This window comes from Mustela nivalis, assembly GCF_964662115.1.
Source record: "Mustela nivalis genome assembly, chromosome: X".
NCBI lineage: Eukaryota > Metazoa > Chordata > Mammalia > Carnivora > Mustelidae > Mustela > Mustela nivalis.
This window is the reverse complement of record NC_139040.1, coordinates 124,452,800-124,479,628: the sequence shown is the minus strand read 5'-3', so window position 1 is coordinate 124,479,628 and position 26,829 is coordinate 124,452,800. Positions and strand designations below refer to the sequence as shown.

General features: G+C 45.7%; 1 protein-coding gene across 8 annotated transcripts in view; it reads left to right on the top strand.

The window, feature by feature from the left end:
• FRMPD4 (FERM and PDZ domain containing 4) overlaps positions 1 to 25,321 on the top strand; it is an 849,154-nt gene extending 823,833 nt beyond the window's left edge. For 7 of the 8 annotated variants that reach the window (XM_082717071.1, XM_082717070.1, XM_082717073.1 and 4 more), the window contains 8 exons: positions 4,379 to 4,515; positions 7,096 to 7,222; positions 9,397 to 9,486; positions 10,111 to 10,293; positions 12,453 to 12,591; positions 16,865 to 17,929; positions 18,353 to 19,639; positions 21,357 to 25,321. In XM_082717071.1, coding sequence (XP_082573197.1) covers positions 4,379 to 4,515; positions 7,096 to 7,222; positions 9,397 to 9,486; positions 10,111 to 10,293; positions 12,453 to 12,591; positions 16,865 to 17,929; positions 18,353 to 19,639; positions 21,357 to 22,681 — 4,353 coding nt within the window. In that variant the 3' untranslated portion in view covers positions 22,682 to 25,321. Of the gene's footprint in view, positions 1 to 4,378; positions 4,516 to 7,095; positions 7,223 to 9,396; positions 9,487 to 10,110; positions 10,294 to 12,452; positions 12,592 to 16,864; positions 17,930 to 18,352; positions 19,640 to 21,351 lie in introns of all 8 variants that reach the window. The other variant, XM_082717077.1, reaches the window with a different exon arrangement.
• The last annotated feature ends 1,508 nt before the right edge of the window (positions 25,322 to 26,829 follow it).

Here is a 26,829-nt window from a genome sequence, read left to right as displayed (position 1 = left end):
TTCTAATTCCACTATTTCTTCATTTATTAATTGGTATTCTACTATAAAAAATATTTTATTTTCTTTCTCCTTTCTTTACTCCTTTATTCATGCATTTATTTGGTGCTTCAATTGTTCTGAAATGTGATATTCCTTATAATGGAATAATTAATTTCAAAGCAACAAGACTTTGTGAAAATAGTATCTTTTGCAGACTATCTCCGATTCTGGGTCACAATTCTCAAAAAATAAGGTTTCAAGAGATGAAAATCTTTGCTAGTTTGCCCCAGAGGGAATTTACTCATTTGACATTTAGGAGATATTCCTGTATTTTTCCGTAACTGCCTCCCATTACTCTCACTTAAATTCCCAGTATAATCACATTAAACAGTAAGAGCCCGTTTACCTGAAGTTTAAGCATCTCACATTAGATCTACTCAAAGAGATTGTAAACCTAAATGTAACCTCCCCTGGCACCAAAAAAAAGGGGGGGGGGAGAAAATACCAAAATGAGGCCCCAAAAAACCTCCAAAGACGTGCTCCCTTTAGCTGAGCATACCTATATAAGGCAAGGATTTCTGGAGCTGTAAGAAATAAAAAAACAAAAAAGTTAGAAAAAGGAAAAAAAAAAGAAACCTTTGCTAATTCTTGGTAGTTAATACACTGGTTTTTGTTTTCTTATTCTCCGTATTTTCTTGTTTATTTCAAAACTTCTGTGGTCTTTAACAAGTTGAGTAGATAAAGAAAACCAGTAGAAGATGGCAAAGAGACCCAGACAAGATAAATGCCAGAGGGTAGGAATGGTGACATAAATTAAAGTGGCAGTAAGCCCTAGAGCACAGAAATTAAGTTGAAGGAAAAAAAAAAAAAAAGCAAGCAGAATGTGTACTAGAACATTCCAACAGATGGGGCACTAAGGGCAAGGCCCGCTTAAACATTCCCCCAACTCCGTGGTCTTTGGAAGAGACCGTGCCACTTCCAGCTCAGTAGGATGATTAATGTTCCTGAAGATAACCCTGAGTCATTTGGAAAAGCCAAGTCCAATTCAGCATGCCCTGTTCGTCCAGAAATGTGAAACTGTCAAGACCTGGGTTTTTTAAATGTTCCAGTTCGGTCACCTGGACCCCTGTTCCCCCCCACCCCGGACAGCCCAAGAACCCAGATGTGACCACCCCATCCCCCTCATTTCTGTTAAGACCCAACCCTGGGCTTTGCCATAGCAGCTCCAAGGATACACTAGTTTTTTTTTTTTTTTTTTTTTTAATCTTGTTAGTTGTAAGGAGATAGTTACAGGTGCCAGTCAGAGCACTGGTGTAGACAGATGTATGCTCTTGTCATTCTCTATAATTATGTACTCCTTCCATTCACAAGAGGATGCTTCCAAACCATTGTCCCTGCCTGGGGATCTCGCTTGGGCACTTGAAAAAACCATAGATGATGTTTCTGCTTTCCCGCCTTGGCTGTTGCATGGCTGATGGACCAGCCAGTCAGCTCTTCAAGGAGTAGCCGATGGAGGGAGGGAAGGAGGTGGGAAGCCACGTGGGGTGGACTGAAACTAAGCTACCGTCATCTCCTATGTCCGCCACCAAGAATAGGAAATGAGAAGTTCCTGGCATCAGCCCGGGTCTCGCAGCATGTGAGGTATGTCTAAGACAACTTGTCTAACAGAAGTCAGTGGGTCTGCAAATGGTGCTGGGTGCCAGTGTCGATGCTAGGGCACTAAAAGAATACAGGAAAATTAGCCTAGAGAAGAGAGGAGTAAGCAAAAGTGCTATCGCTTGTATGACAAAGACCGAAGTCCGTTCAGCTTAGTGGGTTCCTGTGGAGGACAACAGCCGTTGACTCTAGATGAACCATGACAATGAAAATAGAGGCACTTCTGCTAACCTCCCACTCGCTAATGGGCCATGAAGTATCTTACAGATTTTAGCATATATAGTAACAGAAAACCCTAACCCTTCAGACAGTTGTAATTCATAATTTCCTGTCCTCTGTCTCGGTGCAGCGTTGGTTTCCTTTTTAATACCCAACGTGTCTATTGTAAATGAACTGTTTGTTTTAGGCCTAGAGTAGAGCCCGTGAGGACCGCTACAGCACATCCGTGCCCGCCGTTTGCTTGTGTGAACTGTCCTTGAAGTCCTGAAGTTATGAGTTATAAAAGCATGATCTGTCCCACACGACATATACGTCAGACTTCTCGGTGATTCTTCAGGGTCCGTCTGAACTCATTATGTAATGTAGTTAAGTGACTAATCACCTTGACAAAAACCTCACCCAGAAGTCTGGTTAAACATGGGGTACGAAAGGGAGGGGAAGCAGTGGTCCCCGTCACAGCTCCTCGGAGAAATGATGGCGGTGACTCACCCTAATAAAACGCATTCCAATGTATGCAACATCCTTAAGAGGTGTGCCAACAACCTTGAGAGTTAGCCCACTTTCCAGGTAATGAAACAGGCTTGAGAGATGAAATGCCACATCTGAGGTCCTTGGCTCAGTGGTTGATAGAGCCAAGGAGCAAAGCTTTCGTCTCTCAGTCCTGCGCTAAAATCCTGGTTCACACGTGACCTGCAGTAGCAGTCCTAGAAGAAAGCCAGTCAGTGAAATGATTGACCAGCAAGCATCACGGGCTTGTGATGGCCTGGCACTGGGCCCCGTGCCTTCCTCGCCATCACCCTTCACGAGACTGTAAGGTGACGCTCCACCCCATGGTGCCCCTTAATGGATACCCCTTAGGTCTTGGGATGGAGGCGGGGTTAGAATGGGACTTCCCTCTTAGGGGTGAAGGGATAAGCCGAGAGGCACGAACTTAGAGCATAGGGACAGAGCATGCGTCATATGACCCCACTAGGGCATGGGTAAGTATTTGAAAGGTAAATATTCTGCGCAGAAACCATGCAGTGGTACGTGTTCCCAGTGAGTCAAGTCGATATAGGAAGGGGTCACGGATGTGCTTTTCTTGGAAAAGAGCCAAACAGTTTCTGAGACCATTTTGCCCTTGAAATCTTGGAACAAGACAAGGAAGAAGGAGGCTAGCCTAGTTTTCCGGAAAAATGCATGTGCACACATATGTAGGATATAATGAAGCAATACCATGCTTCCCGGTGATGTGTAGCCCTGTGCCCTGCTTCTGACGACTGAGCACACCACTAGAAAGCCAGTCACTGTGGTCCCAGTGGACTTGGCACCTTTCAGGGCACCTGGGTGACTCAGTCGGTTAGGCCACTGTCTTTGGCTCGGATCATGATTCCAGGGTCCTAGGATCGAGCTCCATATCTGGCTGTCTGCTCAGCAGGGAGCCTGCTTCTCCCTCTCCCTCTGCCTGCCACTCCCCCTGCTTGTGCTCTCTCTGTGTCAAATATAGAAATCAAATCGTTTTAAAAAAAAAAAAAACTTAGTACATTTCTCGGCCACTGTTCAATTTGCCCCTCATCACCCTGTGATGTAGGCATTTCCCTCTTACACATGAGCAAACTGAGGCCGGGGGATGAGAGATGATGCTCTCAGAGCCCCAGCAGGGGTGATCAGCCCTGGAATGAACCAAGGATTTCCATAGCAACCCTTTACCGAGCGCACCAGCGCACGGCTTTGATGTGTAGCTCTCGGTCTTTGCACAACCCCCAGTGAGGTCGTTAGCACAAATCCCCATTGCACAGATGCGTAAGCTGAGGCTGCGAGAGTAAAGTGGTTGGAGTTATGTGTGCAGGGGGCATTGGCAAAGCCAGGATTCTGAAGCAGGCGGGAGAGGGGGGATTGGGGGTGGCACAGGGGTGAGGAGGGTGAGTCCAGAGCTGCTACTGTCCGTCACCTTGCTAACTCTACCTCCCCAAAGCTGCTCTACACAGCGAAGAGGAAGTTAAAGATGTTCCTGATGACCGCTGTATATGCCTCCAAACACTTAAAACATACCACATAGAGCCCTAAGGGCTTGATGTTGTTACCTCATTTAATCCTCACCGTAACCCTGTAAATGGGGAGCAGTATTGTCCCCAATTTACAAAAGAGAAAACTGAGGCACAGAATATTTAGGTTGCATGCCCAAGTGCCCTCCCCTCTGTAGTGGAGGAGCCGGATTCGAACCCAGGATTCCAACCTCAGCAGAAGTCACATGTGCTTTTCGTGTTCTTTTGCATCCCCTGTGTTAGGAGACAGACCTAAATTCCTAATTATTCTTACAAAACCTTGATAGTTAAATAGCAGCTCACTTGTCAGTGACTGTGGCATGTTGCGCGTGGTCTCTGTGTCTGTGTGCACGCCGTCCAGCTCGGACCGGGTTCCAAGCGGCCTGGTGGAAAGGGTTGCACGTTTGGCCTCCTTGGGGAAGGGCTGTCGCCTGTCCCCGAGGCAGCGCGCGGCGGCCCATTCTTTGACCCGTGGCGCCCTCTGCTGGTGTCTGTTGCAGAGCTGCAACGACGTGGTGCAGGAGCGGTTTGGGCCGGAGCTGAAGTACGACATAGCCCTGCGGCTGGCGGCTTTGCAAATGTACATCGCAACCGTGACCACCAAGCAAACGCAGAAAATATCCCTCAAGTACATCGAGTAAGTGTTGAGCCTCGGAGGCGATTCAGGCCCAGGGATGCTGCCTCCGTAAGGCCCAAGGGTGTTTTTGACGTCTGTCTCTGTTTCCAACACTGATGTCGTTTGCGGCGGGGCGTTCGTTCAACGGGGGCACGGCGTCCGTTTTGCAGGGGGAGAGACCCACTTCTTCCATAAGCCACCTTTAGCGAATCATGGTTCAAAGGAGGATCGGATGTCACATGAAGTGTAGGTTCTCAAAGTCCCGAACAGACTTGATTCTAAGCCAAGCTTTGGTCTCTGTGCTTTTCAGGCATGAAGGTCTTTAATTCTCATGATGTCCCTGGGAGAGAACTAGCCTTTTTGCTGTATTTTACAGATGAGCCAACCCAGGCACAGTAGGACATAAGGCTTTGGCTGAGTGCCGGGGCTACTAGCTAGAGGGCTCGGGATTCGAACCCAGGTCCGGTGCAGGGTTATGGGGGGGGTCCACCTTGTGCTACCATCCGTGTGATTGGTGGAAGCACCTGTGTTCAGGCTGCCACCCCCTCCCTTAATCTTGGCAGCTCTGATGAGAGTTCGTATTTCAAAGTTTATGGCAGGAAAGGAGCCACATCTCCACGTAACAGTAAGGCCGTAGAGTCCTCCCCATGTGCACGAGGGGTGGGCGAGCTATGTGAAATCCTACCTTCCAGAGAAGCTTCCCGGGGGCTGCGTGTAAAACCTTTCTAAATTCCTGCGTGCCGGGTTGACCCACCAGGGAATAAAATCGCTTCTTCTCAACAGAGAGTTCATGAGCCTGTGTAGGGGACGGTGAGAGCTCCAGGTTGCGGACTCCGAGGCCCCTAGTCTCACAACTCTCTGTTCTCCTGTCTACCCCGAGGGACAAATCCTCACGTACAATTTGAGAACCTCGGGCTTTCCGTTCTCAGCTCACTCTTTCTCACGGATGGCTTGTGTCTGTCTTGCCACACAGGCTGTGAGTGTCGCCTCAGAGAGACTCGGCTCCCAGAGGGGTCTTACACTCAGTCGGACACACTCGCTCCCTCATCCGTTCCCCTTTCGTGTGCTCCTGGGCACGGATGATATGGGCCTCTGTGTGAAAAGGCGGCCTGAGCAACCTGCCATGGTTTTCGGACCATTAAAATGCATTTCTGTTCTTACTGGCCATCCCCACGTTCGGCTAGTTGGAACATGGTACCGTCAGAAGCCTCCCAGAGATGACTGGCTTGAGTAAGGCTCTTACGGTCTACGATAATGTTCTCATTAATTAATTTACTCACCTGTTCACTGAGCATTTTATGTGGGATTCACACTAGGCCAGCAGAAAGTACAAATAAGCCTAAAGGACTTGTGATCCGATTATAAAGATACGAGGGGTGCCTGGGTGGCTCAGTTGGTTGAGCATCTGACTTCAGGTCAGGTTGTGATCTGGCGATCCTGCTTTGGCTCCCCACTCAGCAGGGAGCCTGCTTCTCCCTCTCCCTCTTCCCCTCCCCCTGCTTGTGCACATGTGTGTGCTCTCTCTCAAACAAATACATGAAATCTCTAAAAAAAGATAGATACGATTTAAAATACTGATACAAGTAGAATTACCAGGCAGCCCGTAAGGAGGGCAAGACAATGGGTAGAAATAGGTGCCCGTGGAGGAGGAGGAGGACATGGTGATCATGAAAAACCCCGTCGTAACTAGCAGTGGCGTGGATGGTCAAGTGGGGGGAGGGCTGTCTCCCTCCCCTTCTTTGGAGAGGATCTGGCATAGGAGAAATGACCAAATCTTGGCGGTCTTTACAGTATTTAGGAGACACTGGTTGGGTACCCGGCCAATCAGGGTAGAGTTCATAGATTTCATGATGGAAATGGAGCATTGTTGGGGTAGGGTTGTAGCCGTCGCTGGGGACACGGGCCTTCTGCAAACCTGTATTAACACAGTCCTCTCTCTTTCTCTTGTGTGTGCACACCTATTGGTGACGTTCGCACTTCCCCATCAGTGTCACACATCCTTAGGGGTCATGAACCCCACACTGATTGCACACCAGCAGCACTCCTCACACACACACACACACACGCATGCACACACACCAGGCAGAAATGTTGCTGGCAGAGAAGACAAGTGTGTATTTCTAGCGAAGCCACCACTGGGGAGGAGGAAGGGAAGGGAAGAATGGCTTTGGGAGCACGAAGGAGTTGCCCGGGGCCCTTCTCAGTGAAGAGAGAAAAACTGTGTGGGGTTGATTGGGGGGGGGGGGCAGGAATAGTAACAATGGCAATAAACAAAGGAAATACATACTCAGACACATAAATGAACTCAATGAGACTCAGCGGTGGGTTGGATAAATTGTCTCTTCAATTCCCATTGGTCCCAAAGGCATTCCCCCTGGAGAGGGAAGACCGCGTTTCCTTGAAAATGCAAACAGATGTATTACCCATCGGATAGTAGGTTTCCCGAGTGTAAATTCAAAGTTGCCTCGCTAATTGGGGACCTACCTCCATTTCCTGACTTCCTCACAGTTCATTTGTTCCAACCAACATCAGGGCGCCATTTTGTCTTAGATAACTAATCATCACAAGAATGTGAAATTAAAGATATGCTCTTTATTGCAGAAAAGAATGGGGATTAGAGACTTTCCTTCCCTCTGCTGTGCTGCAAAGCATGAAGGAGAAGAACATAAAGAAAGCACTTTCACACCTTGTCAAAGCAAATCAAAACTTGGTACCACCGGGTAAAAAGGTATCACATTTGCATCTTAATAGAAAATGGATTTTAAAGAGAAAGGCTTGTGTGCATTTTTAAAAATGCTTAAAATTAGCGCATGAATAAAATACTTAGCAAGCACCGAACTTTCAGAGGCAATAACTGTACAACCCCAAGCCCCTTCCCCTTTTTTTTTCACTATCAACCTGTTTCTAAGGCTAATGACAAGTCAGTGTTCTTAGGGAAACTTATTTCTTTCTTGTAAGCTATAGAGTTATTATATGGAGTGTGCGTGTGTGCACGTGTGCACCTGTGCGTGTGAGAGAACCTTGCCTAGCCACCGAGACCTTGTGGTCTCTTCAGAGAACAGAATTGCGAGATAGTTGTACATTTCCGTCGTGCCATCTTCAATGCATGGCAGCCAGCAAGGGTCCTCGCAAACCAGCTATCACATTATTTAAACCAGGGTTTCTGCCTCCTCACTGTTGACATTTACAATCATTCTTTGCTGGGGGGAGGGAGGCCCTCTTGTGCATTGTGTGGTATTTAGCAAAATCCCTGGTCTCTACCTACAAGATGCCCTCGATCGTGACATAGAAAAATATCTTCAGACACTGCCAAATAGGCCCCCAAGAGCAAAATCACCCCTGGTTGACAACCACTGAATTAAATCTTACTTTGGAAGGGAAGGTAAAATTATCTCTACCATTCACCATCGTCAGTGTTAAAGTCTCCCTTATTTTTTTTTATCAGAAGAAACAGAAAGGACATTTTAAAATAGATTGTAGGTCAGAATAGAGAGTTATGTGTATAGGTAATAAAAAGCAAAGGGTTTCAAGAACCAGAAAGAGGAACCTAAAAATACAGGACCTATCAAGTCGAAAGCAGTGTAACAGCCCAAGAACACTTAACAATTGATATTGGCCATAGAAACTTGGGCAGCTGTAATACAAATCACTGTTTATGTGGGTAATTCTTTGGTCTAGGTATTGGGTTATAAGTCATTTTTACTGGCCAAAACATACTTATCGCTATTCCCTCCTCACCCCATGGCTTTTTAAAATGTAAAATCAGGTTTGACACCCTCTAGCCACTGTTGCCTTACATTCAGCATTCAGCTCACAGAAATCCAGCGGGATGTCAGGGATCAAAGTTTTATAGGGGCACCTGGCTGGCTCTGTGGGTAGAGCGTGCAACTCTGGATCTCGTGGTCATGATTTTGAGCCCTGCATTGGGTGTAAAGATTACTTAAATAAATAAACTTTTAAAAAAACAAGACGTTTTTCTTTTTTTTTTTTTTCAATTTTAGTTCTGATTGGCCGAAAGTTAATTTCTTTCGATTGGCTCAATAGGATTTTTTTCAAGCATGGCCCACTGATTTTGTAATAATCGGCTTAACTGCTCTAGGATCTATCTATCACTGTTTTTCTCTGAAGGTCGGTTTTTCTAGCCAACAGTGAGTGGTTTGCTTTCAAATCAATTTGCAAAGTGCTCCTGGTTTTCGAAAGGAAAGGTAGAGTTAACAATCAAGGACTCCTTTTAAGAGGTGGGAATCTCCATTTTTAAATCTTTAAAATATAGCTTTTATCTGGATAAAGTATTTTTTTTTAATATCCTTCACGAAACTCAAAAGATGCTTGAGTTGAACTAACCAAGCAGGGACTTGCCGCAAGCTCCAGCATCTCCCCAAAGATCGGAGCACAGAAAGTCTACCCACGCCCAAAAACTTACAAAGGCTGGAGGAAACTTGAGATGGGCTTGGAGAGCCTCTTTCATGGGCGGTAGGTAGATGGCCAGTGTGTGTTCAAAACGGCTCTCAGGAACTCTGTATAGGTGAGTCTCCTGTACACAACCCACTTTGTCCCTACCCGCGATCGGAGAGCACCACTCGACTCTTGGAGTCTCCAATAAGCAGACAGTTCAGTGGAATAGCTTACCATCTTGTTCTCATTTGTTGAGTGCCCTGGCCCAGCGTATCCATGTCTGTGACCCAACCACTCCCATACATTTCCCCCCAAATAAACAGGTTTTCATCTGGATCCCTTATTACAGCCCTTTATCCTGAAACCAAACACATAGCAATTTACTTTGACTCTTCATCCAGACTCCTTGTCGTGCCCCCCAGTTCGCCCTGTCGTTCCGCTGGTCTCCCGCAGAAACCCGGCCACACCCACTGCAATTAACACCTGAGGTTTCTTTTCTCTCCTCAGCTCTCTGCGCTGCAAGCCAAGGTCCATTATCTCAAGTTCCTCAGTGACCTTCGACTGTATGGGGGCCGTGTGTTCAAGGCAACATTAGTGGTAATTGCTTTTTGGTTTTGGGTGGTTTGTTTTTGTTTTTGTTTTTGTTTTTGTTTTTGTTTTTTTGCTTTCTCTTGGGAGCCACGGAGACCTGCAAAATAGCACTCTCATAGGCTGTCTTGAATGATCTGCCTTTGACAAAAGCAAATCAGCTGCGAATCTTTTCCAGCCTTCATTTCTAAGCGACTGCAGCACAGTCTGGAAATATCAGAAGAAATGTTAAACTAGATAACGCCACTGTCGAATGCCCTAGAAAAAGAAATATGATGAACCAAGAGCATCGATGTACTCTAACAATGGCCTTCTTTTAAATCATTGGGCCATAAGTTGCTTTCGTGTTAAAAAAGAAACAACAAAACAAAACCCAAAAATCCTCGTCTCTAAGAGTGTCTCATGATTATGAATGTCTGTGCTGGGATAACAGTTACTTTCTACATTATTCATGATTAATCAGCGCCTTGATGCGATCGTCATGTTTGGTTCTTCTAACTGGCTGACTTAGTACAATATAATCGAGGAATACTTGCTAAAGAAAATGTGATCTTATAAGAACAGACTGTCAGGCTCAAGTCTGCATGGTGTTTTAGAGGTCTAGGATTTTTAGGATTTGTCCTTCTCTCTCAGCAGGCGGAAAAGCGCTCAGAAGTGACTCTCCTGGTTGGGCCCCGATATGGCATAAGCCACGTCATAAACACCAAGACAAACCTAGTGGCTCTTTTAGCCGACTTCAGCCACGTCAACAGAATCGAGATGTTTACCGAGGAGGACAGCTTCGTGCGGGTAGAGTTGCACGTGCTGGATGTGAAGGTAAATCTTTCAGCTGTTGACCCGGCACCTTGATCTGAAAAGCTCGTTTGTGGTAACACCGCTATTATTTGCAAAGCCGTTGACATTGCATGGTGGGCAGAGGATCAGAGATGGGACGAGGTACAGAGAAAAATCCACCCAAGTCCAGCCCGAGGCCTCCAGTCCTCCCTAAAGAGCCGTGTGATCTGGGGACGAGTTGTTCGACCACTTCATCTGTACACGAGAAAGCAAACGAGTTCATTTCTAAGGTCCTTTGTAGCTCCTGAGTGCGTGAATCATAGAGAGAGAGAGTGGGAAGGTTTTTCCCTGCTAGCCTTCTAGAATATTCCTGTCCAGAGAGTCAGGGATATTTTTCCCAACTTTGTTTAGAACGGCCATTTGGCCCATGTGTGTTTATTCTTTGGGAAAAGCTGAGCATTTCTGTCAGTTAGCCTTTATCTGCTATGGCCGTTAGTACTGACTGAACCGCTGGCCCCTATGAATGTCATGGCCATTCCATTTAAAACAACAATCTGACATTGTCCTCAAAGGGCAGAACTCAACTCCCGAAGCGGAAGTTGATGGGAAATAATCCAGGTCCCCTCTACCTACCTTCTTGTCCCAGTAGTGGATGAGTCATTGGTTTTGGGCCAGATGTTTCCATAGAGAAAAGGAAACCGTGTCAGTCAGGAGGAGTACTCTGAGAACAGGCGAGGGTTCTGTCTACACAGCAAATTGAAAAGCCTCTATAGCGGGAAACAGTGACTATGGACTGGAGAGTATGTAGCTCAGACATGGCGGCCAGGGCTGGTGGCGTTCATGGGCCGAATCCAGGGCCTCTGGTTGACTTCGTGGCAGCGCAAGTGCAAGAACAGACTTGGGACCTCTGGCCCACTCTGTGAGCAGAGATGCTAACAACAGTGGCCCCCCTCACAGAAAGAGCAGGGGAAAGAGTGAATTGGAGGCAGTCATCACACACCTGATAACGGGATGATCTGACCCAACAGAAGTAGGTGGCAAGACCCTATGGGTGGTCTCCTGCTTTTTTATAAGGAAAGAATTGTGGGATGCTTTGAGGGAAGCCCTCAGTTGAAATGGAAAGAAAAGGCAGGTTATCAAGGAGTATGAGGGCTTTGGACGGAATGGTGGATCCCACGAGCCAGGGCCATCAAACGTGGCCAGGGTCCTATACCTTGGACTGAAAGCAAGAGCTCGTCACCTTGATGTTTCTGTGCCTCTCTGGGTGTCTGCTTTTGTATTGCTCCCTTATTCCTGTCAAGTTTGCAATTTCACCAAGAATCCACCAGCAGGTCCACCCTTACTAATTCAAAGAGAATAATTGCTTCAACTAACCACCTCTTCCCTATATGGCCAAACCTTGTCTCCAATCATATGCTAGCCTCACTCTTTCCAGAAAGTTTTACCAAGGCCTTTTCTTAGCTCCCATCTCGGGTTTGTTCTCCTGTGAATTTACAGTTTCTTTTACAAGCAGCCCATCCTGAATCTTTTGGACACTTTGCATTCGGTCTTAGATATAATTTCCACTGGAATTTTTACTTCTTTTCAACACTAATTTGCACTATGAACCCCAACTTCATCTTCCCGTGATTTTTTAGATCACAGGTTCACATTTGGTAACTGACCCCTTAACTGTCACTTTTTCAAAATGTTAACTATTTGGAAACAAAACCAGTGTTGTTTTTTCTCCCATCCCAGTGTTACCTGGGAAGATTCAAAATGTCTCCGCTTTCAAGATGGTGTCACAGAAATGTTTTTCAGCAAGGCTCTTGGTGTTACTTCTGACCTTCTGTATTTCTCCAATGAAATGGTTGCCCAATAACTTTCTTTTTTTTTTTTTAAAGATTTTATTGATTTTTTTTAAAGATTTTATTTATTTATTTATTTGACAGAGAGAAATCACAAGTAGATGGAGAGGCAGACAGAGAGAGACAGAGGGAAGCAGGCTCCCCGCTGAGCAGAGAGCCCGATGCGGGACTCGATCCCAGCACCCTGAGATCATGACCTGAGCCAAAGGCAGCGGCTTAAACCACTGAGCCACCCAGGCGCCCCACCCAATAACTTTCTTTGTTATATTTCATAAGCACCAGTGCAACTGTTGTCAGCCTGAGGGAACTCATTAAGGAGGAATGGCTTTAACCAAAATATTCTCTTTTGTGTAGCCCATTACACTCCTGATGGAATCATCAGATGCCATGAACTTGGCCTGCTTGACTGCTGGCTACTACCGGCTACTTGTGGATTCCAGGAGGTCAATATTTAACATGGCCAACAAGAAAAATACAGGGACCCAGGAAACAGGTATTCTCTTCCTAAACTCACGAAGTACTACCCATCCCCTGCCTTACCTGACAACAATAAGAATGTTTCTTTAAAAGTTAAAATTGTGCTCATGCAAAAATCTAGTGTCCAAATGTAATACAAAAACCTTCAAATAATTCTGATATGGTCTATTTTCTAGATGAAAATATTGATTTTTTCCATCCTGTTTTACTCGTCCCTTGGAAATGGTGGTGTTTCAAAGGGAGTGGTGTTTACTCATCACTTGGAAATGCTGAACATGTTTCAAAGGGAGTGATTTTCTTATTCTGAAGGTAGTAAGCATCAGTCTTTGTGACGGAGTTTTTATTGCCTTGCTCTTCCAGAACTCAGGATGGGGAGAACTAATGATGGAATGCACGGTAGGACTTGTAAGGCCCCCCGCCCCCCCAGCCCCCCACCCTGCTTAGGGCTTTTCCTTCCTTAAGGGGCCCTAGGCCTAGATGTCTGGGCACCTCCTCCTATATCCGACTTATATCCAGGATTCTGGGAGCTCTGAGACCCACTGGAGGGCTTAGGGATCACCCAGCACTTGGACTTGGGCCTCTAGAAAGAACTCTGTAGTGGGAGCACTGATATGGCAAAGACATCCAACCAGTTCAGCCACTTGACAGGACAAGATAGTTCCCAAGTGGGGACAAGGAGGACTGCGGTGTTAACAGCTTCTCTGAGAGTGGGTGGTTTTCATTTGCTTTAGACTTTCTTTTCTTTAGTGTTTGATTAGTTTCTTCCATCTACTGGGGACACTCGGTAAATGTGGCTGATGGACAGACACTAGCACTCAAGCCAGAGCTGCTGACCCATGAACAAATCATCACGGGGGGTTCTGAAATCAGGGTTTCTCTTAAAGGGAAAATCTTAAGAACAAATCCCATCATCACCATTTCTGAAAGGGGTGGGGGAGGGAAATCCTCTCACTTTCCGACTTAGTAGAAAACGTGTATCATTACTCCCTAAATATCTTGTTCCTTGTAGACGCGCACAACCACACAGCTCACGCACAGCTGATGATGATGGCTGGGGAGGGGAAAGCAGTTGGTCACAGAAAGAAGGGGACCCTGAGAGAAAATGAGGGCGATGGCCAAGGCATGCCAGAAGGCAACTTGGAATTACAACTGGACGTGATCCAGCCCCACCTGGAAGCGTCTTATTTCCATTACTCCAAGTTTCGGTTTTCTCATTTGTAAAATCGGGACCAAGAAGCTAGTGGGCAAGGGAAGGGTTCAAAAGGAATTTGTGTACAACACCTAAAAGGATGCCCAGAACTTCTGTCAATAAGGGACAGGGAAGCAGGAGTGGGAGAACTTGAGAACAAAAGTGACAGAAATGGAGAAAGGAAAGGAAGACAGACATAAGGCAAGGGAAGACCCTGAGACACGCAAAGGATCAAAAATAAACAGGGAAGGAACAAGAAGGCGGTGGCAAGGGTACGCCAGCTCTGGTGGTGAACATTTGTGGGATCACATGTTTTCGAGCTAGGAGATTTTGAACAACTTCACCCCGGCCTGGGAAATTCCAAAGATCGGTTCTGCGGTGTACCACAACCCTGTCATGTTGGAGAACCGATTTTTTGCTTTTTATTTTCAAATCTTAAAGTTGATCTTGAAAATGGAACCTTTTTTCCCCATAGACTGTTGAGATTGTACAGGTGTGTGTAGAAGACGAAACCTACCATTTCAACAACAGTCACAGTAATAAGGGCCTACATTCTGTCCTTTAGATAGTGACTCACAATGTCATGTGACCCTCCGAGACCCAAGAAGCATGGAGGGTAAAGCTTGTTTAGACTTGTTTAGACTCATCCCTGGTCCACACTGTCTTCCCACAAGATTAGGCCATGGTGTAGAACCCAGTTCCTAACCCACATCCTTCTGTGTCTCTAAAATCATTCCAAAAGCCAAGCCAGTACACCATTTTGGAAGGAAGCCAAGACTGAGTGTGTATTTTCTTCTTACCTCAAATTGATCAGAGACCTTAGTCAAGATCTCTGATAAGGAACAGCAAGCCCCCATTTCTTCCCTATCCTGAAAACTAACCTTTGGTTACTTTCAGAATCCCTGAACCCACACAGCGATGACCTCTGAGCATTAGGAGGAGCTGAGTTAAGTATCAATCAACCATTTTAGCCACCGCTCTGTTCAGCTTTCATGTTGTTCTAAACCGGAAGTTGGCAAAAGATGGCTGACGGGTCAGATCTTGTTCTTGTAAATAAAGTTTTACTGGCACTCAGCTGTGCACATTATACTTGTTTCCTAGGGCTGCCATGCCAGGTTATCGCAAACCCTGAGTCTTAACAGGAACTTACTCTTTCATAGTTTTGGTGGCTACAGGTCCAAAATCTAGGCAGCAGCAGGGCTGTACTTCCTCCACAGGCTCAAGGGGAGAACCTTTTCTTGCCTCTCCCAACTTCCAGGGGCCAGCAGCATTCCTTATGGTTGCATGACTCTGATCTCTGCATCGCCTTCCCCGCTTTTGCCTCTGCTTTCCCCCTATAAGGACACTGATTGTTAGATTGAAGGCCCGCACGGATAATCTGGATGAACTCATCTCAAGAGCCATAACTGAATTATCCTTGCAAATGCTCTTTTTTCAAATAAGGTCATATTCACAGAGCGGACCTATCTTTTGAAGAGGCCCCCTGTTCAGCCCATTGCATGCATGTCTTTGGCTGGTGGCCGTGGCTACTTTCTTGGGAGAAGAACAGAGTTGAGTGGTTGCTTGACCGGACAGTCGACCCACAAAATCTAAAATGTCTACCATCTAGCCCTCCCTTTGTAGGAAGAATTTGCCAGCCACTAGTGTAAACCCAGAGCTCTGTCATGGCTTTGCTAAACTGCTCTCCGTCTTCCAGCAATTCAGTCCCCCCACACACCGCCCCCCACACAGCCAGTCGTCATCAAAATTGTTCATAAAACAGTGCTGAACCCCCACACGTCTGTTTATCATCAGCTAACATGTAAATGTGGTTCTCATGGTGTAGCTCAGTGTCTTCAAAATCATATCTTTACTTTCTACTCGCAAAAATACATGCATTTAAGAAAAGGACTTGGAGCAACATTCAGCATTGAGTTTAATGTGTACCACTTGGGGGAAGCAAAAACATCTTCCGTAAAACTGATTTTTTTCTCCCCGTATGTCTTGTACAGCTGATGTCAGTATTATCCAGACTTAGGCCCGGGGGCAATTCGAGGGCACAAATGGGAGAATGTGTGGCCCCAACATTTCCTCAGAATGTTTCCTCTGGAATCTACAAAGCAATATTGACAGAATGACACACTGCCTTGTCTTGTTAAATGTCAGAGCAAAATCTCCACATCAGAATTCCCTCTTGGAAGACCCTTGAGGAACAGCCAAAACAATGATTTTTAAATTAGGGTTTTGCGATTTTAATTCATGAGGAACATCAAACAAACCCTCAGGAGTTCTCCTGATACCAATAACAATTGAAATTAGCTAAACTGTTAAGTATGCTTAGAAACAGCAGAGAGGAAAAAAAAAAAAAAAAGAAAAGAAAAGAAATAGAAGAAGTATGTTACCTGTAATGCAGTCCACCTTACACAATCATACACGTGTGCACATGCGCGCACACACGGGCTTCCATCCTGACCTTTATGGGTGAAAACCTTAACACCCACTAGGATATACAAAGACTGAAAATAGAGGTTTTTGTGTTCTCATTACAATGTTATCCTATTCTTATGTATGTATGTGTTAGATTATTTTTGTTGTGACATTATTATACTATCACTACAATATTTCCTAAAATATGTGGTGAAAATACAAGACTTTCTCTTAACTCAGGGAGGAAAAATTCCAACATCATCTTCCACAAGGTGGGGAATGTCAGCGCTTGCTTTACTGAGAAAAGGGGGATCTATTTTCTGGAATGACAGCTGATTCGACTATGGCCTTTAAGGAATTTGAAAGGCGTGTTGTATATTCCCATTCATAGGCGGAAATGAGGTCTTCTAATAATAGAACCAAGGGTCACATGGAGTTAAGCTCTAGTTCCCTATTCTCAGATGGTATTCTTTTTTTTTTTTTTTTAATCAAATAGCAATTCTATTTTGTGCGGGCTCGATTTTGTTAAGGTCAGCTCTCCTAACCAGGAAAGCCCGACACCTGAAGCCTCCATCGACTGGTTCGCTGTCCGGAAAGCTGCGTGACCGTATTTCCAAAAGTGATACTACAAGCCATGAAATTAAGAAACCAGGCCTTCCAGTAACCTTGTCTTTGCATGATTCTTTCTCCTTAGGAACTGAAAATAAAGGAAAACATAACCTCCTTGGCCCCGACTGGAACTGTATACCCCAGATGACCACGTTCATTGGCGAAGGGGAACAGGAAGCCCAAATCACATATATAGATTCAAAACAGAAGACGGTCGATATTTCAGATGGCACCTTGTGTCCCAAGGACCACCGGCACCTGTATCTAGACAACACCTATAATCCGGATGAACTTAACCAGCCGTTGACCCAGCCGGGAGACGTTCCATGTGAGGCCGACTACAGGACTCTAGCTCAGCGGTCCCTGTTGACCCTCTCAGGACCAGAAACACTGAAGAAAGCACAGGAGTCTCCGAGAGGAGCTAAAGTGTCCTTTATTTTCGGAGATCTCGCCTTGGATGATGGCGTGAATCCCCCAACTCTCGGCTACGAAAGACTGTTGGAGGAGAGCCCGGAACTGCTGGAGAAGCAGAGGAGTCTCTACATGGCCAGTGCCAACGACATGAAGGGCCTGGATCTTGCTCCGGATCCCGAGAGCATCCAGTTTGTGGCAAATTCCGTTTATGCAAACATAGGCGACGTGAAGAACTTCGAGACTGCTGAGGGGATAGAGGAGCCCCTCTTGCACGACATCTGTTACGCAGAAAACACCGACGACGCGGAGGACGAGGACGAGGTGAGCTGTGAGGAGGACCTCGTGGTGGGAGAGATGAACCAGCCGGCCATCCTCAACCTGTCTGGCTCAAGCGATGACATCATTGACCTCACGTCCCTGCCCCCTCCGGAAGGGGACGACAATGAGGATGACTTCCTGCTGCGTTCCTTGAACATGGCCATCGCTGCACCCCCACCTGGCTTTCGAGATAGTTCAGATGAGGAGGACTCTCAGAGCCAGGCAGCCTCCTTCCTCGAGGACAAGGAGCCAGGCAGAGGTCTGCAAGGTGATGAGATCCCCGTGTCTCTCATTGATGCGGTGCCCACCAACGCCGAGGGGAAGTGCGAGAAGGGCCTGGATAACACCGTGGTTTCCACTCTGGAAGCTCTAGAAGCTCTGTCCGTGTCAGAAGAACAGCAGACCAGTGACAATTCAGGTTCTTTCACGATTGTTACATTTATTCACTGATACCCGTGCATTTCGTCCTCTCAAGCCATTTACCCCCGGAGTCCTGTTACCTGCTCTTCTCCATTTCACGCATGTCCCGCTTCATAAGTGTGTTGAAACGACCATCATGGGTTTTTTTGTGTATATGATTTCCTTTGTTTTTTTTGTTTTGTTTTGTTTTTGGTTTTTGGTTTTTTTTTTAAATATGTGGCATGTATTTTTCCTCATTTCTGGAACAATTGTGCAATAAACTCAGAGTCCTCACTGCAAAGGGAAAACCTTGGTTTTTTTGTTTGTCTTTTGTTGTTGTTGTTGTTGTTGTTTTTTAGTAATAACGAGTCCCATTTTCTTACATGTCTCCTAGTGCCTCTGATGCATCCAGTAATCGGTTCTTGTCTTTCACGGCATGCAGGTGTAGCCATCTTGCGGGCTTATAGTCCCGAGTCTTCGTCAGACTCGGGCAATGAGACTAACTCTTCCGAAATGACTGAGAGCTCTGAACTGGCAGCAGCACAGAAGCAGTCAGAAAGCCTCTCCCGCATGTTCTTGGCCACTCACGAAGGCTACCACCCGCTGGCAGAGGAACAGACAGAGTTCCCCACCTCCAGAACCCCCGCCGGGGGCTTGCCTCCCCAGTCCGCCCACGCCCTGGCCGCCCGCCCCGTGACTGACCTCCCGCCCAAAGTTGTGCCTTCCAAGCAGATCCTTCCCCCGGACCCTATGGAGATGGAGCCCGAAACCATGGAGACCAAGTCGGTCACTGACTATTTTAGCAAACTGCACATGGGGTCGGTGGTGTATTCCTGCACCAGCAAAAGGAAAAGCAAGCTGGCCGACGGGGAGGGGAAGGCTCCCCCTAGTGCGAACCTGCCCGGGAAAAAACAGCAGGGGACCAAAACAGCCGAGGCAGAGGAGGAAGCCAAAGGTAAATTTGGTACCGTGTCTTCAAGGGACAGCCAACACCTAAGCACTTTTAACCTGGAAAGAACTGCCTTTCGCAAGGACAGCCAAAGGTGGTACGTGGCCACTGAGGGGGCGGTGGCCGAGAAAAGTGGCCTGGAAGCGGCAACGGGGATCCCATTCCCGAGAGCTTCTGGTCTGGGGACCAGGGAGGCAGAAGAGAAGGTTGAAGGGGCTCCTGACGGAGAAGCCAGTGAGGTTTCAGCACTTGGCCAACGGGATCACTTCTTAACGGACGTGACCTGTGTATCTTCAGCCAAAGACTTAGATAATCCCGAGGACACCGACCCGTCTACCTGTGACCATCCTTCCAAGCTTCCTGAGGCGGAAGACAGCGTGGCCCGCCTCTGTGACTACCACTTGGCCAAGCGGATGTCCTCGTTACAAAGCGAGTGCCATTTTTCTCTGCAGAGCTCTCAAGGCTCGTCGGTGGACGCGGGCTGTGGCACGGGCAGCAGCAGCACGAGTGCCACGCCCGTGGAGTCCCCACTCTGCCCCGCCATGGGCAAGCACCTGATTCCCGAGACTTCAGGGAAGGGCATGAGTTACGTTCCCTCTGAGGAGAGAGCCTCTGGGCTGCCCCCCCACGGAGCCGCCTTTAAGGAATTACACCCACAGGCAGAAGGGATGTGTCCGCGGATGGCAGTGCCCGCCCTGCACACAGCTATTAACGCGGAACCCCTGTTCGGCACTTTGCGAGATGGATGTCATCGACTCCCCAAGATTAAGGAAACCACAGGTACAGCGATGATGGATTTAGTGCTTTGCGTTATGCACCCAAGACACGTAAACCAGATTTACGACAAACCGAAAGATATAAAGTCTGGAAGAAAAGGACAAGTTAGGGGGTTTGGGAGTTTTGTTTTTGGTTTTTGGGGTTTTGGGGTTTTGTTTTTTTTTAAAGGCTGAAAAACTATGGCCAGCCTAAGTAGCGATCATGGGTCCTCCCCTCCCCCCAGTGTTCGGTGAACACTGAAGTTTCTGGATCTGGATCAAGAGTGGGAACAGCATTTGCTGTTTGGACTCTTGCTCTGTGCCTGCTTCCAAACTGTGGGGGAGTAATACATTTTTTTTTTCTAAATTCTAAATGGGGATTTTTAGCAGCACTCAGCAGGACTTTTGGTTATGAGACAGTATGATGTAGAGCCCCAAGAGTCTGATAGCCCTCTCAAGACTTCGAATTTCTGTTTTTGCCATTTCATTATTGAGGGGCAAGGAAGGTTAATAGAGCAGGGTAGTGGGGAAGTCGAAGGGGATGGGGAAGATCATTTGCCCTTCACTAATACTTACTATGCCAACCTACTCTGTAAGACTTTCTTAGACACGTGTCCTAAAGTATCTGGCACACCTTGGGGTCAGGAAGGCTCCAGGGGTACGCATGACGAGCTGCTACATTTTCCCCCAAAGGATAAAATAGGGGCACAGGTAGAAACAAGAACACAGCCACCTTCTGCGCCCACCTTCACCATTCTGCCACCCAGTGGGCACATAGTCCTCTCACCAATCTACTTGGCCAGCCATCACGTGGCAAAAACCAATGTTCTTTCACACTCTCAAATATCAAAGTGTGTCAGCAATTGTCTCTTCCATCCTAGGTCAGTAGATGGTAGGGAGAGCTTGCCTTGGTTCTCCGTTCCTGCCATTTTAAGATGATCTCCTTTCGCAGACCCACCGTTGGCACCACCCGCCTTGGGAAACCCGTCTATGAATGTTCCTTAACTCATGATTCCACTAGCATCTTGACCTCCAGTTCGGGCATGCTGTTTACTCTTTCATGGTTTACGAAGAGCTTTCCCCTGGCGTCCCTCTTCTCACAAAAATTCTGTGAGGAGGGAATATTTTCTTCACATGACAACTTTTTTTTTTTTTAAACTTAAATTCATGTGACAACTTTTTTGAGAGAAGTTGGGCAACTTGCCCAGGGTCTCTGCTTCAAATCCAGTACCAGACAGACCTAGTGGGGTTCTCTTGAAAAGCTGACCTTATTTACTTTGCATTCATTAAAGTTAGACCTCCTTGGGGGAAAAAAAAAAGAAAAAGATAACTGATGCCAGCATTAACCTAACTCTCTTGGAATGAAACTTCAGTGTCCTAAATATGTTTGCATAGTCGAGATCTAGGGCGTGTGTTTTCTAATTACATGTCTAAATGCCGATAGATAAATGTGGGGGACAAGGCAAGTCATGAAACGCCATGGTCTCCAAAAACGATTGTGATTCCAAAGAAATCCGTGGTTTCAGAGATAACAGATTCCCTGTCTTTCTTGAAATGTTTTGAAATGGAAATCTGATGAGATCTCAGGAGGCAGCCATTGAAAAGGGGGCCGACCCTGACAAACGCGGCCCTTCTAGAGTCCATCCTTGGAAAGTGACAAACAGCACATAGAGATTGAGGGAAAATGACCACCCATGCGATGCTTAATGATTCTCTCTGTTTCTCTGCTACCCCTAGTGTAGCTTTGACAGAGCCTGGGAAGGAGAGACGAGGAGGCGCGCCTTCAGCTTGGTCTCAACATCCTGAAGCTGATCTCATCCTGCTACCATCAAACCTTCACTCGGAATCAAAGGTGCCAAATCCAAATCAAGACCCTAATGATTTCTCCCAAGCAAATCTGGCATATGGAGAGGCTGTGAACTGGCGGCCACTGGATCTGAGAGGGGGGAGCCTCGGAACACCCCCCAGCCAGAGGGCTCTGGGATGTAGCAGCAGTATCCTCTTGGGATCTGTAGGTTTGGAGACCTCCCAGGAGAGAACCAAGGGTGCGGTCAGCTTAAAGTGTCCGGGTATCACGGAAGCACAGGAGGCCAGTTCGGAAAGGCGAGCAGAACTCCCCCTGGGGAAGAAGCTCACCAAAAGCTTTTCCCAAAGCTCGATGTTCTTTAGCTCCGAAGGGAAAGGTCACAAAAGGTCCCCGGTGGCTCACAAAGACTCCAAGCTGTATAGGACATTACCCTTGCGCAAGCTGGAAGGCAGCAACTGGAGATGCCGGGGACCTTTCAGCTACTGCTTCCTGAACCGAGGGCAGGATGAAGAGGGTGATGAGGATGAAGAGGAGGGAGAGGCCACCCGCCAGGTCTCTTGCCTCTTTCGACCACAGATGACTCAAGCCATGCCAGAACCCATCAGTCCGCCTCTGGCTGTTGGGATTCAGAAGCAAGGAGGGGAGCTTAGCAGAGCGTCAGTGCTGAAGGTCTGGGCGGAAGACCTGCCTGGCCCAGAGGATGCGGACTTTAGCAACCTGGCCTTCGATGCCCGGATTGCAAGAATCAGTGCCCTAAAAGAGAGCACGTACGCCATGCCTGATGGGTTCCTCGCAGCCCAAAACGATGCCAATGAGCTGCTCTGCCTAGTCAGGGCGACAAAGGGGAAGAGAGAGGAGTCACGCCCGGAAGCATATGACCTTACGCTTTCTCAGTACAAGCAACTGTTGTCCATCGAATCCAGACAGTTGGGAAGTGCCTGTAGGAAACTGGCGATGGCCGAGAAGAGCCCAGAGGAGATGCTCCTAGCCATGACTTCCAGCTTTCAAGTGCTCTGTTGCCTAACGGAAGCTTGCATGCGATTAGTTAAAGTCGTGAACTCAGAAACACAGCGGCAGGAAATCGTAGCGAAGATCAACGAAGTGGTCATAAACTACATTTGTCTCCTGAAAGCTGCAGAGGCAGCCACGGGAAAGACGAGTGGGGATCCTAATGTTGGACTCTCGGCGCGACATTCAACCACCATGGCCGCCCTCGTAAGCACACTAACGCGTTCTCTCAAGATGCTTTTAAATAAATAAAGTATGAAAGTCACATCATAATCTACCTTTGCAAAGCCATACGTGAACGTTTATTTACTTTATGTGTACGATGAACAGATGTCTCCTTTCTTCTCTCTGTATATTTTGTTATTTTATATAAAATAGGAGATAAAAGTCACACTGATGAAATGTTGAAATGTACTAATCAGATGTATTCTGTTTATATTATACGTATATATACACGAAAAAGAAATATCCAACCAAGTGATGACATTTGGCTATTTTTCATATAGTTGAAACTCCAGTTAAATGATGTGAAGTTTTAAATTTTACCGTGTTAGAGCAAAACAATGAATCCTATCCCCTCTCCCTCCAAGCGGACACTTGGAGACCATATCATTCATACTTAGAAGTTAAAACAGAAAGAGAGAAAGAGAAAGAAATCACAGTGTATATAAAACAGTACTTACATTTTAAAATTACGATTTTTAAGCATTGGCAATAGCAAAGAAGATGTTTAAAATCCAAGAAGCTATTATGAATTAATAGAGAATATATATAATTAATTTGAATTTTTTGCTCCTAGTGTTTGGTTATCTGATGCTTTCTTCCAAGAATCCTACATGAAATTTAATTTTGGCTTATGCCGTTTAGACTCGAAACGGGATGGGGGTGGATTCTATTGTGTCCCTACAAACGCTCATCACGTTGTTTCTATAATTAAAATACTTCCCAAATAGGAGAAGAGAGCTAACGATGGGCAGGTTCCTAGGTAATACCTAGAGTTAGAGATTATCTAGTTACATAAAATGAAAGGAATTAATAATATCAAATTTAAATTTTTGATGAAAAGAAAGATCTCCTTTGATTTAATGTCAAAATATATAAACCAAAGACGTCATCTTCCTTCCCACCCCAACTCAACCGCGAAACTTAGAATTCCATTAAGAGTGACAGAACATTTAGTGAAGTATTTGCAAAATTACCAAAAGCAACAATCAGTGATCATCGGAGTCCATGCAGATCCAGTCCCATAAAGCGGACGGGACGCTAGCCTGTGAGGCACAGCGCTCCACCTCGAGCTCCGTGCATCACCTCGACAGGGGCCAATGTTTCCAACCAAATTTGGAACCCCAGCCTAACATCGGGACAGTTTCAAATCTGGAATGTTTCAGAAAATCAGGGAGAGATGGCTCCTCTATTACAGAAGCCACGATCAAGAAAGTGTTTAAGAGAAGTTCTCGTTTGGATCAGTAGATAGAAATAGGAAAGCTGGGGGGTAAAAACAAACAAACAAACAAACAAGTGGTAAATTTGACCACTTTTGGGGAAACTGATAGAATGTAAAGAAGTTTTCAGAACTGTCCTCTGTCTACAAATGTATCTTTGGGTCAAAGCAAAAGGACGCAAGCCGCAACTGTCAAATAAAATTGAAATGTACATATGTACTTAATGGGTCATTTAGTGCTCAAGCTCCACCTACTCCTGTTTGTGTAGACGGCTCCTTAAAAGATGACAGGAGTATGCCAGGTGCAAATACTTCATTTTTGTAGCCTACTGGGCAGAAGGCGTAACAGTCTGTAGTCGCTATCTCTTCTCATCAGTCGTTTCATAGAGACTCCATCCCAAAAGTCACACATATTTCTAGATGGTAGCAAACAAAAGGAGTTTAGGTGTGTGTTATTATAAATAATGTTTAAATAATACAACATTATTTTCTTATAATTATAAATATTGGTGTTTGATATTGATCAATATTAATGGTGTTTACTGTGGAAACTTTTGGTAAATATTCTGTGTACTAAAATGCTAACATTAATAGGATGTGTGTTCTTTGTCAGACAATGTGCTGAACATATCACATATATTTAACCATCACAACAATCTTATGGTTTGGACACTTGTTAATTCCCTATGGAGGCAATATGGTTTAATCGTTAAGGACATGGGGCCTGGGGTCAGAACCTTCTTGATTTACATTTGGACTCTGCCATTTTCTACCCCTTTCATCTTGGGAAAGTTAATCTGTGTTTTCTAAATCTCGATTTCCTTAGAGGAAAACGAAAATCTCTTTCCATAGGATTGTCATGACTTTTAAGTACAATCACGTGTATGAAAGTTTTACTGCATTACCCAGCAGAGTAAATACTTAATGTTAAGATAATTTCGTCATAGTCATTACGTCAAATATATCGCCCAAGCTGATGGGGGGGGGGGGTGTTTGCTTTATCTGCATATTGTCTCCTGCCTGTACGGGCAGGACACATTCTGTATGTTGCATGTGTCTAAAAGGAGCATACAAGGAAGCGGTGATCCTTGTTCAAATCCTTTCCAGTTAGAACAGCTTTCAGTCCATTCCAGTTCTTTGCGAGGCCTCTGTGAAGCAGCTCTGGGTCTTTCCAGATCATCTCCCATTACCTATGGGTGCTCTGGTCCATTTCTGTTTCTTACAAACTCTTTAGTACTTTGAAAACCTCAAGCCCCCACCCATCCACCCAATTCACTACACAAGGGGCTCCTGAGTGGGGTCCAGGTCCACTAGAGTGTAGGAAGAACATGTTCGAATGATCCTTGTGTTTATTTTTATCTAGCCTTTTTTATGTTTGTGTATGTTTTATAATGGCATAATAGTATGGTGGTATATGTACATCATTTTAAATAAATAAATCAATTAATAAGCATATGCCTGGTGCATGTATGCAAAAATCTTGTCACAGGTAGGGTCGCATTCACACAAGTTAGGAGACCACTGAACTAGAGAATAAAATTTCCTTCTAACTCCAGGTCCTTTTTTTTTTTTTTTAAGATTTATTTATTTCAGAAAGGGGCGAGAGCACGCATGGGTGGCGGGAGGGGCAGAGGGAGAGAGAAGCAGGCTCCCCACTGAGCACAGAGCCCATCATGGGGCTCGATCCCAGAACCCTGAGATCATGACCTGAGCCAAAACCAGGGGTCGGTTAGACTGCGCCACCCAGATGCCCCTGTACCTGTGGTCCTTTATACTGAAGTCCTCAGCCTGGTTTTCCAAGTGTGTCACTATTAATCTTTTATTCTGAGGTTTGAAGCATACACAAAAGCAGACACAGTCATATAATGAATCGTGTGTACTTCTCACACACCAACTCATTTCGTTAGAACTTCTTACAGGTGACTTTTAAACATAACCACAATGCCATTTTCACACCTCTAAAAATCAATAATTTCTTAATGTTATCAAGTAAATATTAGAGAAGAAAGTGAAAATTCCTATAAACCCAACCCCCAAAGACGGTCCTTGTCAACAAGTCAGGGCACCTTCTTTCAACTTCACATATATATGTATGTATATATTATTGTCTGGGTTTGTGAGTTTAACCTTTGACTCAGAGTTGTTCTGACTGCAAGTGCCCTTCTAGCTGCATCCCCATCTGCAGCATACTTTATGTAAGTGGATGGTCAGAAGGGGAACGATAGACATGGAAAGAATAAGATGAAACGAGGAAGATGAACCCCACGGCCTTGGGCTTCTAGTAACATCCAACAACCAGTGCAATTGCTTCAGACACTGAAATTAACACGGACTCCTTAGGCCCAACTGCAATCAGTCTAATCGCAAAATAAATTACTTTCCAGAAAAGAAAGACCAACAAATACTGGAATGACCAGTACAGCAACACTGCAAAGGATCAATTCCTTTTGCTAAGAATTTCATCTTCCATGATGATCTATCTTAAGAAAGACAGTCTTCATTTATGTTCCTTTTTCATGTATTTCCAAACGCCAGTTACTCTCTGAATGATACTTCTGAGCTACTCTGGGTATTACTCTAATTTATTTCTCCTGGATTACTCTTGGTTTGGCAATGGGAGAAATCCACTCTCTTTTGTTTACCATTCATAATTGTGTTAACTGATTTTTAAATTGGAAAATGAGCATATTGGCTCTGTTTGCATGATTCCTTATCTTTAAACAAACATTTAGAAATCTTTATAAGGATCAAAGTACATATATTACATTGTTTCTCTCTAACCTGACTTTGTCTCCACATTTTGGGGGGTGGAGGGGTGCTTAGGGGTGGGAGATGTCTGAGGGGCTCTGTGTGGGTGGGTGGGAGCGTAAGACTAGTTTTCAGTTTGGTTTTATGGATTCCAGAGCTTGTTTCCCCTGTGGCAGTCCAAAAATTATGATAAAACGTTCTCTGTATAACA